The following is a 14,410-nucleotide window of genomic DNA, read 5'->3' as shown; positions in this document are numbered from 1 at the left end:
AGAACGAAAAAAAAAAACGGGATAGAAAACGAACAAGAAAATATAATTTTTTAAAATCTAAAAAAAAATCAAAATTATATTTTTAATATAAATAAATAAATGTCGCGGCAACCGCTCATTAGTAACTAAAAAGTTTTGAATAGAAGGACGAAAATACTATCGACCTAAATTGTCTGAGTTTGAGAATTCCTAAACCTAAATATTACCGACCTCGAATTTCAATGACTAAAAACGTGATTTTCCCTAAATAAAATACAAAAAAAGTGTTCGTGGGTTATATTACGACAGGCTCGTAAATTTCAACCAACAAATTTTAACCGCACAAGAACTCCATATAAATTTGCTTAGTATAAAAAGTTACCTCAAAGTAAAAAAAAAATGGTGGGTTGGGGTAAATTAGATTGTTAGTGGCACTCATCAACGTCAAGGTCCAAGTTGTGATAATTTTCCATTCACTTTCTCGGATTTTCTCAGGAAACAAACAAGTCTACAACTACAAGAGTGCAAGATGAACACAAATCCAACGTCATGAGTATCTACCACTTAGAACTAGATATCAATTTTGTTCTTATTATTTTAAATCTCTTAAACTTGCTATCAATACTCCTTTCGTGTTGATACATGTTCGTGTAACGCTGATGTATTGTAAGCTATTTGTTTTATTACATTTAGACGTACGAATGTATTAGAGATAACAATTTTTTCTTCAAATGTTAGATTTTGGTGATGGGTGGGTTAATGTAATGACCCAGGCTCCCGTTGGCCGATATTGTCATCTTTAGGGGACAAGATTGAGCCCAAATAAATAAATGATTAGGTCAAACGACCTGAAAGCCTACCTCGAGTCAGCCACAATCCAATGAAACTCAACTCAAATTGTTAAAAAATAAAGTTAGAGCATTCCGAACTCTAGAGTGCATTTGAACCGATCATTTCGTAGCAATAAGCGTCACTAAATTTATAAACTAAACTATAACAAATTTAAAAGTCCGAGACTAAGACTAGATATGAACGGAGATTTATTTAATAAAATAAATGAAATTGAAAAGAAAAAAAAAAATGAAAGGATAATACTAAAATTCCACCGACTTTACCCTCCATGCATTCATGCACAGAAAGCTTCATCAAAATCCAACAACACGACAGTGAAGACCCTATTCTTGCGCTATAAGCATCCACATTCATCTTCTCTTCATTTATTTCTTCACTATTTTTCTTTTTCTGTATCCCAACGCGTTAATGCCGCCCTTTTCAGCCATTCAATTCAATACCAAAAATTAAAATAAAAAATCCATTAACAAGATGATTAATCCCCAAAATTAAAGAACACAACAAATTTGGTGTTTATCTTCACTTCGCTGACCATTTTTTGACTGGAAATCTGAAAAACAAACACACCCACCTCCCAAATCATTAGTATTTTCCAATTGGGTTTGAGGATTTTCAGAGGTTTACGCCGTTTCTTTAGTTTACTTTGAAGTTGGGTAAAGTGGTTGAGAATTGAGAATGGAAATGGGAAGAAGAAGAAGAAGAAGAAGAAGAATAAATAAAAAAGAGTGCGTGACGAGGAAAGGGGGATTGGTGGGGGCACTACGGACATGCGCACTAAGAATAAGAACGCCCTGGCGGATAGTTATGATGGCGATGATGATGGAATTGTGAAATACAGCTTTTCTGAATCAGAACAGTACAAAATCGAAGAACCCTTTCGAAATTTTTTTGTGGGTCCGTTTTGTTTTTCCGCCATAGCCAAGAACCCAACAACCCCACATCATTACCATCAAGAAGAAGAGGAAGAAGAAGAAGAAGAAGTATTACTTACTCTTTGTTCTTTCCCTTTCGTTCTTTTCATTTCTCACCAAGAACAAATCGCGGTTTCCCTCTTTTTCTTTGCTTCTGTTTCAAGCCATTTCTATCATTTTCTTCTTCTTTCCCTTTCGATTTCTGGTTTCCTTTCTTTGATTCTTGGGCGATGGTGGGTTGTTGAAGAACTGGAGTTTTTGGGTTTCTTTGTTCATCATTTTGGGTTTGATTCAATGGGAAATTGCTGGTATCGATGGGAACCTACGGCTAATAGGGTATCTTCTAACGCAAAATCAGGTACGAACTAGTGGGTTTTGATGCTATTTTGTTCAGTTCTTCTCTTCGATCATGGCGATGATTCTGCCATTCTGATGATGAAACTCTGTTACGAACTAGTGGGTTTTGATGCTATTTTGTTCATATATTGCGATGATTCTGCCATTCTGATTATGATACTCTGTTACGAACTACTGGTTTTTTATGCTATTTTGTTCATTTCTTTCGATCATGGCGACGATTCTTCCATCCTGATGATGAAACTCTGTTAAGAACTAGTGGGTTTTGATGCTATTTTGTTCATTTCTTTTCTTCGATCATGGCGATGATACTCTGTTTTCTTCCCCTGTTTGTTTTGAGTATCTATAGCTCTGTCTGTTGCAGGGCTTCTCTTATAGCTATCTTACCTTCTGGATGATTAGTTTCTGCTACTAGTTTCTGGGTTTTGATTGCTTAAGCCAAGTTTAGCAAAATCTGAAGAAATATGTGAAGAAATCTGATAGTTTATTTGTTTTGATCTTCCAAAACCATGTAATGCGAGGAAAACTCTGTTTATCCACTCATAAACCTCTGTTTCTTAGTGGGTTGATTTGCAAATAGTATAATAGTGTTCATCACGATCCCCTATTGCTCTGTTCATCATATGAGTAAATCTTGGCTTTGGGTCATCCAAATCAAACTTTTTGGTGTTTGGCTTGTTCATTCTCTTATGATGTTCTTCAGAGTCTCCTAAAGTTGATAGCACATGGCCTTATCAAGGGGACAACGGACACAAGCTTGAGCTGCCCTCTAACCCCAAAGAAGTAGAAGATTTGCGACGTAATTCGGCCACGAATCCGCTGATTGCGTTTACGTTCGACGAGCTGAAGTTAATCACGGGGAAATTTAGACAGGATCGCGTGTTAGGCGGAGGAGGATTTGGAAGTGTTTATAAAGGTTTCATTACAGAGGATTTGAGAGAAGGAATTGTTTCTCTTCCAGTTGCTGTTAAGGTTCATGATGGATTTAATAGTTATCAAGGCCACAGGGAATGGCTGGTAATGTTCTGTTCTTCGTTCTTTTTGTGTTTGATTATGTATACTGTCTCTAATTAAGAGAAGTACTGTTTTTTTAGGCAGAAGTCATATTTCTGGGGCAGCTTTCTCATCCTAATTTGGTTAAGTTGATTGGATATTGTTGCGAAGACGAGCATCGGGTGCTCGTTTATGAGTACATGGCTCGAGGGAGCGTGGAAAACAATCTGTTTTCAAGTAAGCAGCCTTCTAAATCCCGAGTTTTTCTTTGTCAGCCTTAACTTCTGTATTGGGATTGTTGTAATAGCCGAAGCTCACTGCGAGCAAATATTGTTCGCTTTGGCTCGTTACGTATCGTTGTTAGCCTCATGGTTTTAAAACGTGTCTGCCCGTTACGTGCTAATGGTGGGCTTGGGCTGTTACAAGTGGTATTAGAGCTAGACACCGGGCGGTGTGCCAATGAGGACGTTGGACCCCAAAGGGGTGGATTGTGAGATCCCACATCGGTTGGAGAGGGCAACAAAGCATTCTTTATGAGACTGATAACGATATGTAACGGGTCAAAGCGGACAATTATGCTTTTGTTCGATATACCGTAAAAAGTACATTGATTTTAATAATGAAGCATCAACATGTAGCAATAAACATAAATGAAGTACAGACAGAAAGTAAGACATTAAAGCCTGCAGGATTTAGGTTGGGATGTCGTTATCGTGATGAGAAAACAAACCTTACGTGTTTGACGATGATCGTGACGAGACTACGAATGGTTTTAAATTGTGTAAATGGTTTAAAATTGTTGGATGGTTTGACGATGATCGAATTTTGTACTATTTCGACCGTTCTATCGATAACATTCCATGACTGCAGGAGTGCTGCTACCTTTGCCTTGGACCATCAGAATGAAAATTGCCTATGGTGCAGCAAAAGGACTGGCATTTCTACACGAAGCTGAAAAGCCCGTCATCTATCGTGATTTTAAGACGTCGAACATTCTGCTCGATTCGGTTGGTTTATTATTGCCTTTCTGTGTACATTTAAGAAGATTTTAGCTCACTCTCCCTATCACGAACGGTTCGGTTTGAATACTGACCGATCACTTTGGTTCAACACCAGGACTATAATCCAAAGCTTTCGGACTTCGGTCTCGCGAAAGATGGACCGGTTGGTGACAAATCCCACGTCTCGACTCGTATAATGGGAACATATGGATACGCTGCACCAGAGTATATATTGACAGGCACGAGTTCTTTCTTTGCCTTTTAGCTTTTGTTTTCTGCCGGGCATCACATTAAGTCTGGTATCTTTTCTCCTCAGGACATCTAACCCCTCGAAGCGACGTTTATAGCTTTGGAGTTGTTCTTCTCGAACTACTCTCGGGAAGGAAGTCTCTGGACAAACTTCGGCCAGCTCGAGAGCAAAACCTTACCGATTGGGCTCTTCCTCTCATGAAACAGAAGAAGAAGCTGATGAACATCGTCGATCCGAGGCTCGGAGGAGAATATCCAGTCAAAGGATTTCACAAAGCAGCAATGCTGGCTTACCATTGCCTGAACAAGAACCCGAAAGCAAGGCCGCTGATGCGAGACATCGTCGACTCGTTGGAGCCGTTACTCGAACCAAGTGATGAGGTTGTTGTAGCGTCCTCCTTGCCTGCTGGGGATAGGACTGGGAGAATGGAAAATTCAGTCTGAAACTATAATTAGTTTTTTTTTTTTTTTTTTTTTTTTTAATTAGATATGGAATTATGTTTTAGTTTTAATACAAAATTTATATCTCAATGGAAATAAGAATAAAATCAAAATTTATATTTTAATAAAACTTTAATATATAGAAAATATGTATAATAAATACTTAAACATTATGTTTAAATATTATTATATATTAAACTTAGTTTAAAATTGAAGTATGAAAATAAATATTTTAAACTTGCTTTCGAAATTACTTTCATGCCCTTGAATATAAATAAAGTGAAGATATTGAGATGTAGCTTAGTGTGTTTCACACGTGTCACTAACACGTGTATAATTGTTTAATTACTTTTTAAAAAGGCTCCTTAAAATTAATTATAAAAAAAATTAATTATAAAATTTTGTCAACAAAGACGGCTCGAGGGTTACGACGTATTTTTCGTTTTCTTTAACGAATATATTTATTTAATTCTTTTGGAAAAAATATTTAATTTAAAGTTATTTTGAATTTAGTCATCATTTTTTTAATATTAAATATTTTACTTTAATTTTTTAATAATTTAGATAATTTAGTCATCATTTTTTTAATATAATTTAGTCATCATTTTGTCATATATATTTTCGAGATTATTTTTTTTTGTAAATAATTATTTTCCTTTTATTTGCTTGATTTTAAAATAATTAAAAATAAATAAATTATACGAGAAGACAATAATTACAATATTATACCAACTTACATGAATCTTCGTCAACTTATTATTATAATAAAAATAAAAAATAAACTCTATCCGCTCTATCTCTTATTACTCGTGTAAAAAGAGATTCACTCCCACAAGTCCCATATTTTGCATGTTAGAGTCATTTCGTGTCTAAGCCGAGATCATATAGTTGATCACTCGCTTAATTCAAAAAATATTTTTTAATAATCATAAAAAAAAGATTATCGATAAAAAAAAAATAATGTAATGGTATTTTTCAATTTTTTAAAAGGAATACTTACAATTATATATTTTTATGTGAGTCGAAGTATACTCGTTTTAATTATATAAACAAAGCTTTTATTTTACTAGAAGCCGAACTAACTTCAACGGTCGATTGAACTAACTCGAGTCGACCCGACTCAATTATTATATTATCCTAAGGAGAAAAGAAATAAGAAAATAATAGAAAATGGGAAAAGAGCAAAGGTTCTAGAGGGTTCCAAAGCAGGACAAACGCAGAGGGTTGGTCATGGAGGGGAAGCCAAATCCAACGGCCAACAATTGCTGGAAGCTTCGGGAGCCTACAAGCTTCACGGGCTCCGTTTTGCTCTCATTTTCCTATCCATCCTTTGGGAATTCGCTATAAAGAAACCTACTGCTCTTCGTTCATCGAATCCCGCATTTTATACTGTGTATTAGCGCAGTTTTGCCACGCTCACAGCGCTCGCTCCTCGCCCCGCCCTCGCCCTCTTATCCAAACCAATCCTTCTCCCTCTAAACCCTAAAACCCCTCTGACTCTCCGCCGTTTTCTTGTATGATTCCCTCTCTTTCTCTCTCTTTTTTTCGCTTTGTTGGGCTTTCCAATCAGTAATGGCTTATGTTTGCATTTCTAGCTGGGTTCTGATTGTGCTTGCTGTCTTGATGAATTTGTTTGTGTCATTTCATTTATGGGTTTTGATTAATCCAAGATTTTCTACATGGGTTTTCGATTTTGGGGTTTTTTTCCCCTCATCTTGTGTGGATTTGTTGTAGCTCGATTCATTTTATGCTTGCTGATTCATTTCTATCGTGTTCTTGATTATCCGACGTTTTTGTGTTTGCATCGTTGTCTGATAATTGTTGTCAATCGTCAATCGTCAATCGTCAATTCCTATGTTGATGAATTTGCTTATGTCATTTCGTTTCTGGGTTTTGCTGGCTGTTTGCAATTGTTGTTATGAATTTGNCAACAAAGCATTCTTTATGAGACTGATAACGATATGTAACGGGTCAAAGCGGACAATTATGCTTTTGTTCGATATACCGTAAAAAGTACATTGATTTTAATAATGAAGCATCAACATGTAGCAATAAACATAAATGAAGTACAGACAGAAAGTAAGACATTAAAGCCTGCAGGATTTAGGTTGGGATGTCGTTATCGTGATGAGAAAACAAACCTTACGTGTTTGACGATGATCGTGACGAGACTACGAATGGTTTTAAATTGTGTAAATGGTTTAAAATTGTTGGATGGTTTGACGATGATCGAATTTTGTACTATTTCGACCGTTCTATCGATAACATTCCATGACTGCAGGAGTGCTGCTACCTTTGCCTTGGACCATCAGAATGAAAATTGCCTATGGTGCAGCAAAAGGACTGGCATTTCTACACGAAGCTGAAAAGCCCGTCATCTATCGTGATTTTAAGACGTCGAACATTCTGCTCGATTCGGTTGGTTTATTATTGCCTTTCTGTGTACATTTAAGAAGATTTTAGCTCACTCTCCCTATCACGAACGGTTCGGTTTGAATACTGACCGATCACTTTGGTTCAACACCAGGACTATAATCCAAAGCTTTCGGACTTCGGTCTCGCGAAAGATGGACCGGTTGGTGACAAATCCCACGTCTCGACTCGTATAATGGGAACATATGGATACGCTGCACCAGAGTATATATTGACAGGCACGAGTTCTTTCTTTGCCTTTTAGCTTTTGTTTTCTGCCGGGCATCACATTAAGTCTGGTATCTTTTCTCCTCAGGACATCTAACCCCTCGAAGCGACGTTTATAGCTTTGGAGTTGTTCTTCTCGAACTACTCTCGGGAAGGAAGTCTCTGGACAAACTTCGGCCAGCTCGAGAGCAAAACCTTACCGATTGGGCTCTTCCTCTCATGAAACAGAAGAAGAAGCTGATGAACATCGTCGATCCGAGGCTCGGAGGAGAATATCCAGTCAAAGGATTTCACAAAGCAGCAATGCTGGCTTACCATTGCCTGAACAAGAACCCGAAAGCAAGGCCGCTGATGCGAGACATCGTCGACTCGTTGGAGCCGTTACTCGAACCAAGTGATGAGGTTGTTGTAGCGTCCTCCTTGCCTGCTGGGGATAGGACTGGGAGAATGGAAAATTCAGTCTGAAATTCTTATTATTTTTCTTATTTTTGGTTATTTTGATTTTAGGTTTTTTAGTTCTTTACTCTTTTNATGTTTTAGTTTTAATACAAAATTTATATCTCAATGGAAATAAGAATAAAATCAAAATTTATATTTTAATAAAACTTTAATATATAGAAAATATGTATAATAAATACTTAAACATTATGTTTAAATATTATTATATATTAAACTTAGTTTAAAATTGAAGTATGAAAATAAATATTTTAAACTTGCTTTCGAAATTACTTTCATGCCCTTGAATATAAATAAAGTGAAGATATTGAGATGTAGCTTAGTGTGTTTCACACGTGTCACTAACACGTGTATAATTGTTTAATTACTTTTTAAAAAGGCTCCTTAAAATTAATTATAAAAAAAATTAATTATAAAATTTTGTCAACAAAGACGGCTCGAGGGTTACGACGTATTTTTCGTTTTCTTTAACGAATATATTTATTTAATTCTTTTGGAAAAAATATTTAATTTAAAGTTATTTTGAATTTAGTCATCATTTTTTTAATATTAAATATTTTACTTTAATTTTTTAATAATTTAGATAATTTAGTCATCATTTTTTTAATATAATTTAGTCATCATTTTGTCATATATATTTTCGAGATTATTTTTTTTTGTAAATAATTATTTTCCTTTTATTTGCTTGATTTTAAAATAATTAAAAATAAATAAATTATACGAGAAGACAATAATTACAATATTATACCAACTTACATGAATCTTCGTCAACTTATTATTATAATAAAAATAAAAAATAAACTCTATCCGCTCTATCTCTTATTACTCGTGTAAAAAGAGATTCACTCCCACAAGTCCCATATTTTGCATGTTAGAGTCATTTCGTGTCTAAGCCGAGATCATATAGTTGATCACTCGCTTAATTCAAAAAATATTTTTTAATAATCATAAAAAAAAGATTATCGATAAAAAAAAAATAATGTAATGGTATTTTTCAATTTTTTAAAAGGAATACTTACAATTATATATTTTTATGTGAGTCGAAGTATACTCGTTTTAATTATATAAACAAAGCTTTTATTTTACTAGAAGCCGAACTAACTTCAACGGTCGATTGAACTAACTCGAGTCGACCCGACTCAATTATTATATTATCCTAAGGAGAAAAGAAATAAGAAAATAATAGAAAATGGGAAAAGAGCAAAGGTTCTAGAGGGTTCCAAAGCAGGACAAACGCAGAGGGTTGGTCATGGAGGGGAAGCCAAATCCAACGGCCAACAATTGCTGGAAGCTTCGGGAGCCTACAAGCTTCACGGGCTCCGTTTTGCTCTCATTTTCCTATCCATCCTTTGGGAATTCGCTATAAAGAAACCTACTGCTCTTCGTTCATCGAATCCCGCATTTTATACTGTGTATTAGCGCAGTTTTGCCACGCTCACAGCGCTCGCTCCTCGCCCCGCCCTCGCCCTCTTATCCAAACCAATCCTTCTCCCTCTAAACCCTAAAACCCCTCTGACTCTCCGCCGTTTTCTTGTATGATTCCCTCTCTTTCTCTCTCTTTTTTTCGCTTTGTTGGGCTTTCCAATCAGTAATGGCTTATGTTTGCATTTCTAGCTGGGTTCTGATTGTGCTTGCTGTCTTGATGAATTTGTTTGTGTCATTTCATTTATGGGTTTTGATTAATCCAAGATTTTCTACATGGGTTTTCGATTTTGGGGTTTTTTTCCCCTCATCTTGTGTGGATTTGTTGTAGCTCGATTCATTTTATGCTTGCTGATTCATTTCTATCGTGTTCTTGATTATCCGACGTTTTTGTGTTTGCATCGTTGTCTGATAATTGTTGTCAATCGTCAATCGTCAATCGTCAATTCCTATGTTGATGAATTTGCTTATGTCATTTCGTTTCTGGGTTTTGCTGGCTGTTTGCAATTGTTGTTATGAATTTGTTTCAATTTGAACGAAGGAATGAGGCCAATTACGTTCTGTTTCAGTTGCAAAGAGGGTAAATGGCTTCCGCTTACACATCCATGTCTTCAATCGGTACCCTTGCTGCGCCTAGCAGCCGTGTAATGGATAAGAAGCTTATGGCATCTTCTGATAAGTTGACTTCTCGCACTTCCATTTCTTCATTTGCTCTCCCAAGAAGACAAAGCGTAGTTCTAAGAAGAACCCGTTCTTCAAAGATCTCTGCAATGGCAAAGGAGCTGCACTTCAACCAGGATGGCTCTGCTATTAAGAAATTACAGGTGAGCTCTTGTTTGTCTTCGAATTTACTTGCAATGGAGCTATTATAGTTCTTGTAACAAGGCGTCTCGTTGTTTCAGACCGGCGTGAACAAACTTGCTGACTTGGTGGGAGTTACTCTTGGTCCGAAAGGAAGAAATGTGGTTCTGGAAAGCAAGTATGGCTCCCCAAAAATTGTTAATGATGGTGTAACTGTTGCAAAAGAGGTATCTCATTCACGGATCCGAATTCATATTTGAATCTTCTTTGGCTACTGATAGTAACTTGACCTCGTCGAATTTGCTTCTGTCGACTAGGTTGAATTGGAGGATCCAGTTGAGAACATTGGTGCTAAGCTAGTCAGACAAGCTGCTGCAAAGACCAACGATTTAGCTGGTGATGGAACTACCACTTCAGTTGTTTTGGCTCAGGGTCTTATTGCTGAAGGTGTCAAGGTATCAGATAGAGAGTAGCGCGACGTTTATGCGTCCTCACTGAATGTTTACTAACTGAGCTGAACATGTTTTAGGTTGTAGCAGCTGGAGCTAACCCTGTTCTTATCACTAGGGGCATTGAAAAAACAGCCAAAGCCTTGGTCTCTGAGCTGAAACAAATGTCAAAAGAGGTAAAATTGTTTGGTTTAATGGTGGTGCTGCTATTTAGTGGTTGGATGAACTGCTTGTTAAGATGTAATGTTATTGTAGGTTGAAGACAGCGAACTGGCTGATGTTGCTGCAGTTAGTGCTGGAAATAACTATGAAGTGGGTAACATGATAGCTGAAGCCATGAGCAAGGTTGGACGAAAGGGTGTGGTGACTCTCGAAGAGGGAAGAAGTGCCGATAACAGTCTCTATGTCGTGGAAGGAATGCAGTTCGACAGGGGTTATATCTCTCCCTATTTCGTTACCGACAGCGAGAAAATGGCTGTGGAATACGAGAACTGCAAGGTATATGCAATGATCCATCTTATCATACTCTGGAAATTTGGCCATACATTTTAGTCGTCTAACCTTTCGTACTCGGAATCGTACAGCTGCTTCTTGTTGACAAGAAGATCACTAATGCTAGAGATCTCATTAACATCCTGGAGGAGGCTATTAGAGGTGGCTACCCTGTTTTGATAATGGCAGAGGATATTGAACAAGAAGCACTGGCTACTCTAGTTGTAAATAAACTGAGAGGTTCTTTGAAGATCGCTGCACTTAAAGCTCCCGGGTTTGGTGAGCGCAAGAGCCAGTACCTCGACGACATTGCCATTCTTACTGGAGGTATTCCCCCGACTCATTTGAATAATCCAATTTCTTTGCTTCGTGACCCGTCATTCAGTTCCTTCCGAATTCTGCTAAAACGATATGAGTATAATACTTTGGTGATCCAGGCACGGTTATCAGAGAGGAGGTAGGGCTTTCCTTGGACAAAGTTGGCAAGGAGGTGCTTGGAACTGCATCCAAGGTAGTGCTTACCAAAGACACCACAACAATTGTTGGTGATGGTAGCACTCAAGATGCAGTTTCTAAGCGTGTTGCACAGATCAAAACGCTGATTGAGGTAGTGATAGTAATAGTGATCATAACTCTTGCTTGGGCAGCAAAAACTGGGTATTGATTTGGTCATGTTCATGTAGGCTGCAGAACAAGACTATGAGAAAGAAAAACTTAACGAGAGAATTGCTAAGCTTTCGGGTGGTGTAGCGGTCATACAGGTAAATTTCTGCAGTATATCACCTTGTATGACTAAATGTGCTTTTGTACATGTTTGTGACACTTTGGGGTAATTCCTGAAGGTTGGAGCACAAACCGAGACCGAACTCAAAGAAAAGAAACTGAGAGTCGAAGACGCTCTCAATGCCACGAAGGTACTGTTTAATATCCTGTCTGCTTAGACCCCCTGCTAAATTTTTTTTTGTAGAAACAGTCGTGACCGTGAACGATCATTACTTTGCAGGCAGCTGTTGAGGAAGGTATTGTTGTTGGGGGTGGTTGCACCCTCCTTAGACTTGCATCAAAGGTGGACGCTATCAAGGAGTCCTTCGAAAACGAGGAAGAGAAGGTAAGCTAAACTAAGCTGTCTTCGAAATTCGCTTGGTTTAGAGACTTAATGTGAGATCCCACCTCGGTTGGAGAGTGGAACGAAGCATTCCTTAGAAGTGGATGCGTTTTAAAACCTGGAGTTGGTGCAGACTTACTGTTAACCCTACGTTCTAAAGTTCCATTGGTTTAATGGCAGGTTGGTGCAGACATTGTTAAGAGAGCATTAAGCTATCCGCTCAAGCTGATCGCGAAGAACGCTGGTGTGAATGGTAGCGTTGTTAGCGAGAAGGTATATATGATTGCAACACGATCACTCATTCAATTTTCGTTCCTCATTGTGGTTGCATTATAGTGTAAGACGTCTGTTTCTGTATCAGGTGTTATCCAGTGACAATTACAGATATGGATACAATGCTGCAACTGGGCAGTATGAAGACTTGATGGCCGCTGGAATTATCGATCCAACTAAGGTAACTAACTTACCCCAAGAGCTCATTCTTCGTTGCGTTGTGATATCAGTTATTCGATATAACACAAAACTCGAGTATTGAGTGTCGAGTCGTACATATTAGTGCGATATCTGAAGTCGGGTGTGTGATATCAGGTGGTTAGATGCTGCTTAGAGCATGCAGCTTCAGTGGCAAAGACGTTCTTAATGTCGGATTGTGTGGTGGTGGAGATCAAGGAGCCTGAACCAGTTGCTGCTGGGAATCCCATGGACAATTCAGGCTATGGGTATTGATGAAATTAGTAGTAGTTAAGAGAGGAAGAGAGTAATAATGATGAGAGGTAGAGGAGAAATAGAAGCTTATGATGGTGAATGGCCAAACAAATGCCATTTTTTCTTCTTTATTTTTGTAGATTCATAGGAGAACATATTTCTTCTTCAGTGGATTTTCGGGTTTGATATCTTGCCAGATGAAGTCGAAATCGCTAGTAATTGTATCTTTTGCTCCACACACTATGGCCTAACATCCGCTCCATAGTAACAAGTGGAAAGTAACCTGATCATATGGGAGGCCAAATCGCTTCTTTTCTCTGTCCTCTCGATTTTCATATTTCTCGTTGAAGAACTCAACGTGTTCATTGTTCTTTTTGACTACGTTGTCTTCCTCTCAACTCGCTCGGCCTAGCATCAGTAGATAAAACAAGAGGATCGACCCTCCCATATGTAAGATTACCTCGTTTTTTTTCTCTGTTTTCTCGATTTTCTTGTTTCTCGTTGAAAAATTTAATATACCCATTGTTCCTTTTGTCTATGTTTTCGGAATACATGATAACTAGCTCATCCTACGAAAATAGATAAACTAAGAGGATCGAATATTGGGTTTGATTCCTAATCATAGGTTTAAGAATTTAATATTTGTATCTTTGACATTTCATTTTTAATCTTTATTATTAAGAATTTAATATTTTTACCTTTGACATACAATATTTTATTTTTGGTCATTGATGTTTGACCTTTTGTTTAAATTAATGTTAATAGTGATAATTAATTAATTAATAAAAACGAAAATAAAACCTAGAAACATAATAAATAAATAAATAAATAAATTCAAAATTCCAAAAGGTCAGTTATCAAATAAAAATACTAAAAAAAAAAAATAATAATAATAAATAAAATATATAAAAAACAATAAAAAAAAAAAAAATGGAGGGAATGGAACGGCTAGAAAAGTAAGGATACAGAAGAAAAGGTACACAGGTAACCAAAATAAACATCAGTTTCGATAACTGCGAAAAGTGCGTCCTTTTTTTAATTTAATTTAAAAATAAAATAAAAAACATTTTTCCTATTTTCTTTTTTAATTTTCTTTTAAATTTTTTATATTCCTAACCGTTCCCTTCCTTTTCTCCTTTTATTTTGTTTTGATCACAATTTTTATTTAATTTTAATTTCGTTNATTTCTAGTTCTTCTTCCTCTTCACGCCGCCTCTCCTTCTCACCTTACCTACACCCATTTCCCACTCCTCTTCTCCCTTCTTCTTATTTCTTTTGTTGTACCATAACACAAACATTCCCAATTCATTCCCACCACTCTTCCCACTCATACACACTGTTTATTTCCTTCTCTAATCTCCCTTTTTCACTCTCATTCTTCCTTTTCTCATCTGGGTCTCGCTTCTCTTTCCATAATCTCAACTGGGTTAGTCTCCATTCTTGATTTTGTTTCATAATCATCATCATCTAATGTTCTTATTAGCTTTATCATCCATCTTTTTTTTTTTTTTTTTTTTTTTTTTTTTTTTTTTTTTTTTTTTTTTTTTTTTTTTTTTT

General features: G+C 36.7%; 4 protein-coding genes across 5 annotated transcripts in view; all 4 read left to right on the top strand.

The window, feature by feature from the left end:
• The first annotated feature begins 1,400 nt into the window (after nt 1–1,400).
• On the top strand, nt 1,401–4,823 carry LOC111792991 (probable serine/threonine-protein kinase PBL16). The gene is made up of 6 exons (XM_023674642.1): nt 1,401–2,100; nt 2,803–3,116; nt 3,194–3,329; nt 3,963–4,099; nt 4,209–4,332; nt 4,410–4,823. The coding sequence occupies exons 1-6, from the start codon at nt 1,599–1,601 to the stop codon at nt 4,784–4,786; spliced, it is 1,590 nt and encodes a 529-aa protein (XP_023530410.1). The 5' UTR covers nt 1,401–1,598; the 3' UTR covers nt 4,787–4,823.
• Nucleotides 4,824–6,047: 1,224 nt separating this feature from the next.
• LOC111792990 (ruBisCO large subunit-binding protein subunit beta, chloroplastic) lies at nt 6,048–13,183 on the top strand. 2 transcript variants are annotated; one of them, XM_023674641.1, is made up of 14 exons: nt 6,048–6,297; nt 9,871–10,125; nt 10,204–10,329; nt 10,420–10,557; nt 10,632–10,727; nt 10,807–11,049; nt 11,136–11,370; nt 11,481–11,650; nt 11,727–11,804; nt 11,886–11,957; nt 12,047–12,151; nt 12,329–12,421; nt 12,510–12,602; nt 12,737–13,183. In XM_023674641.1, the coding sequence occupies exons 2-14, from the start codon at nt 9,886–9,888 to the stop codon at nt 12,872–12,874; spliced, it is 1,827 nt and encodes a 608-aa protein (XP_023530409.1). In that variant the 5' UTR covers nt 6,048–6,297; nt 9,871–9,885; the 3' UTR covers nt 12,875–13,183. The 2 variants fall into 2 exon arrangements, with proteins under 2 accessions (XP_023530409.1, XP_023530408.1); XM_023674640.1 differs by lacking the exon at nt 6,048–6,297 and adding an exon at nt 9,164–9,412.
• Nucleotides 6,721–7,888, top strand: LOC111792963 (probable serine/threonine-protein kinase PBL16). Its single transcript, XM_023674597.1, has 3 exons — nt 6,721–7,201; nt 7,311–7,434; nt 7,512–7,888. Exons 1-3 carry the CDS (start codon nt 7,055–7,057, stop codon nt 7,886–7,888), a joined length of 648 nt encoding a protein of 215 aa, XP_023530365.1. The 5' UTR covers nt 6,721–7,054.
• Nucleotides 13,184–14,044: 861 nt separating the features above from the next.
• Nucleotides 14,045–14,410, top strand: part of LOC111792962 — a 6,616-nt gene continuing 6,250 nt past the window's right edge. The window contains exon 1 of the mRNA XM_023674596.1: nt 14,045–14,279. The gene's annotated coding sequence lies outside the window, so the exon portion shown is untranslated. The remainder of the gene's footprint in view (nt 14,280–14,410) is intronic.

Source organism: Cucurbita pepo, chromosome LG04, assembly GCF_002806865.2.
Source record: "Cucurbita pepo subsp. pepo cultivar mu-cu-16 chromosome LG04, ASM280686v2, whole genome shotgun sequence".
Lineage (NCBI taxonomy): Eukaryota > Viridiplantae > Streptophyta > Magnoliopsida > Cucurbitales > Cucurbitaceae > Cucurbita > Cucurbita pepo.
This window is presented reverse-complemented; position numbering and strand designations above follow the sequence as displayed.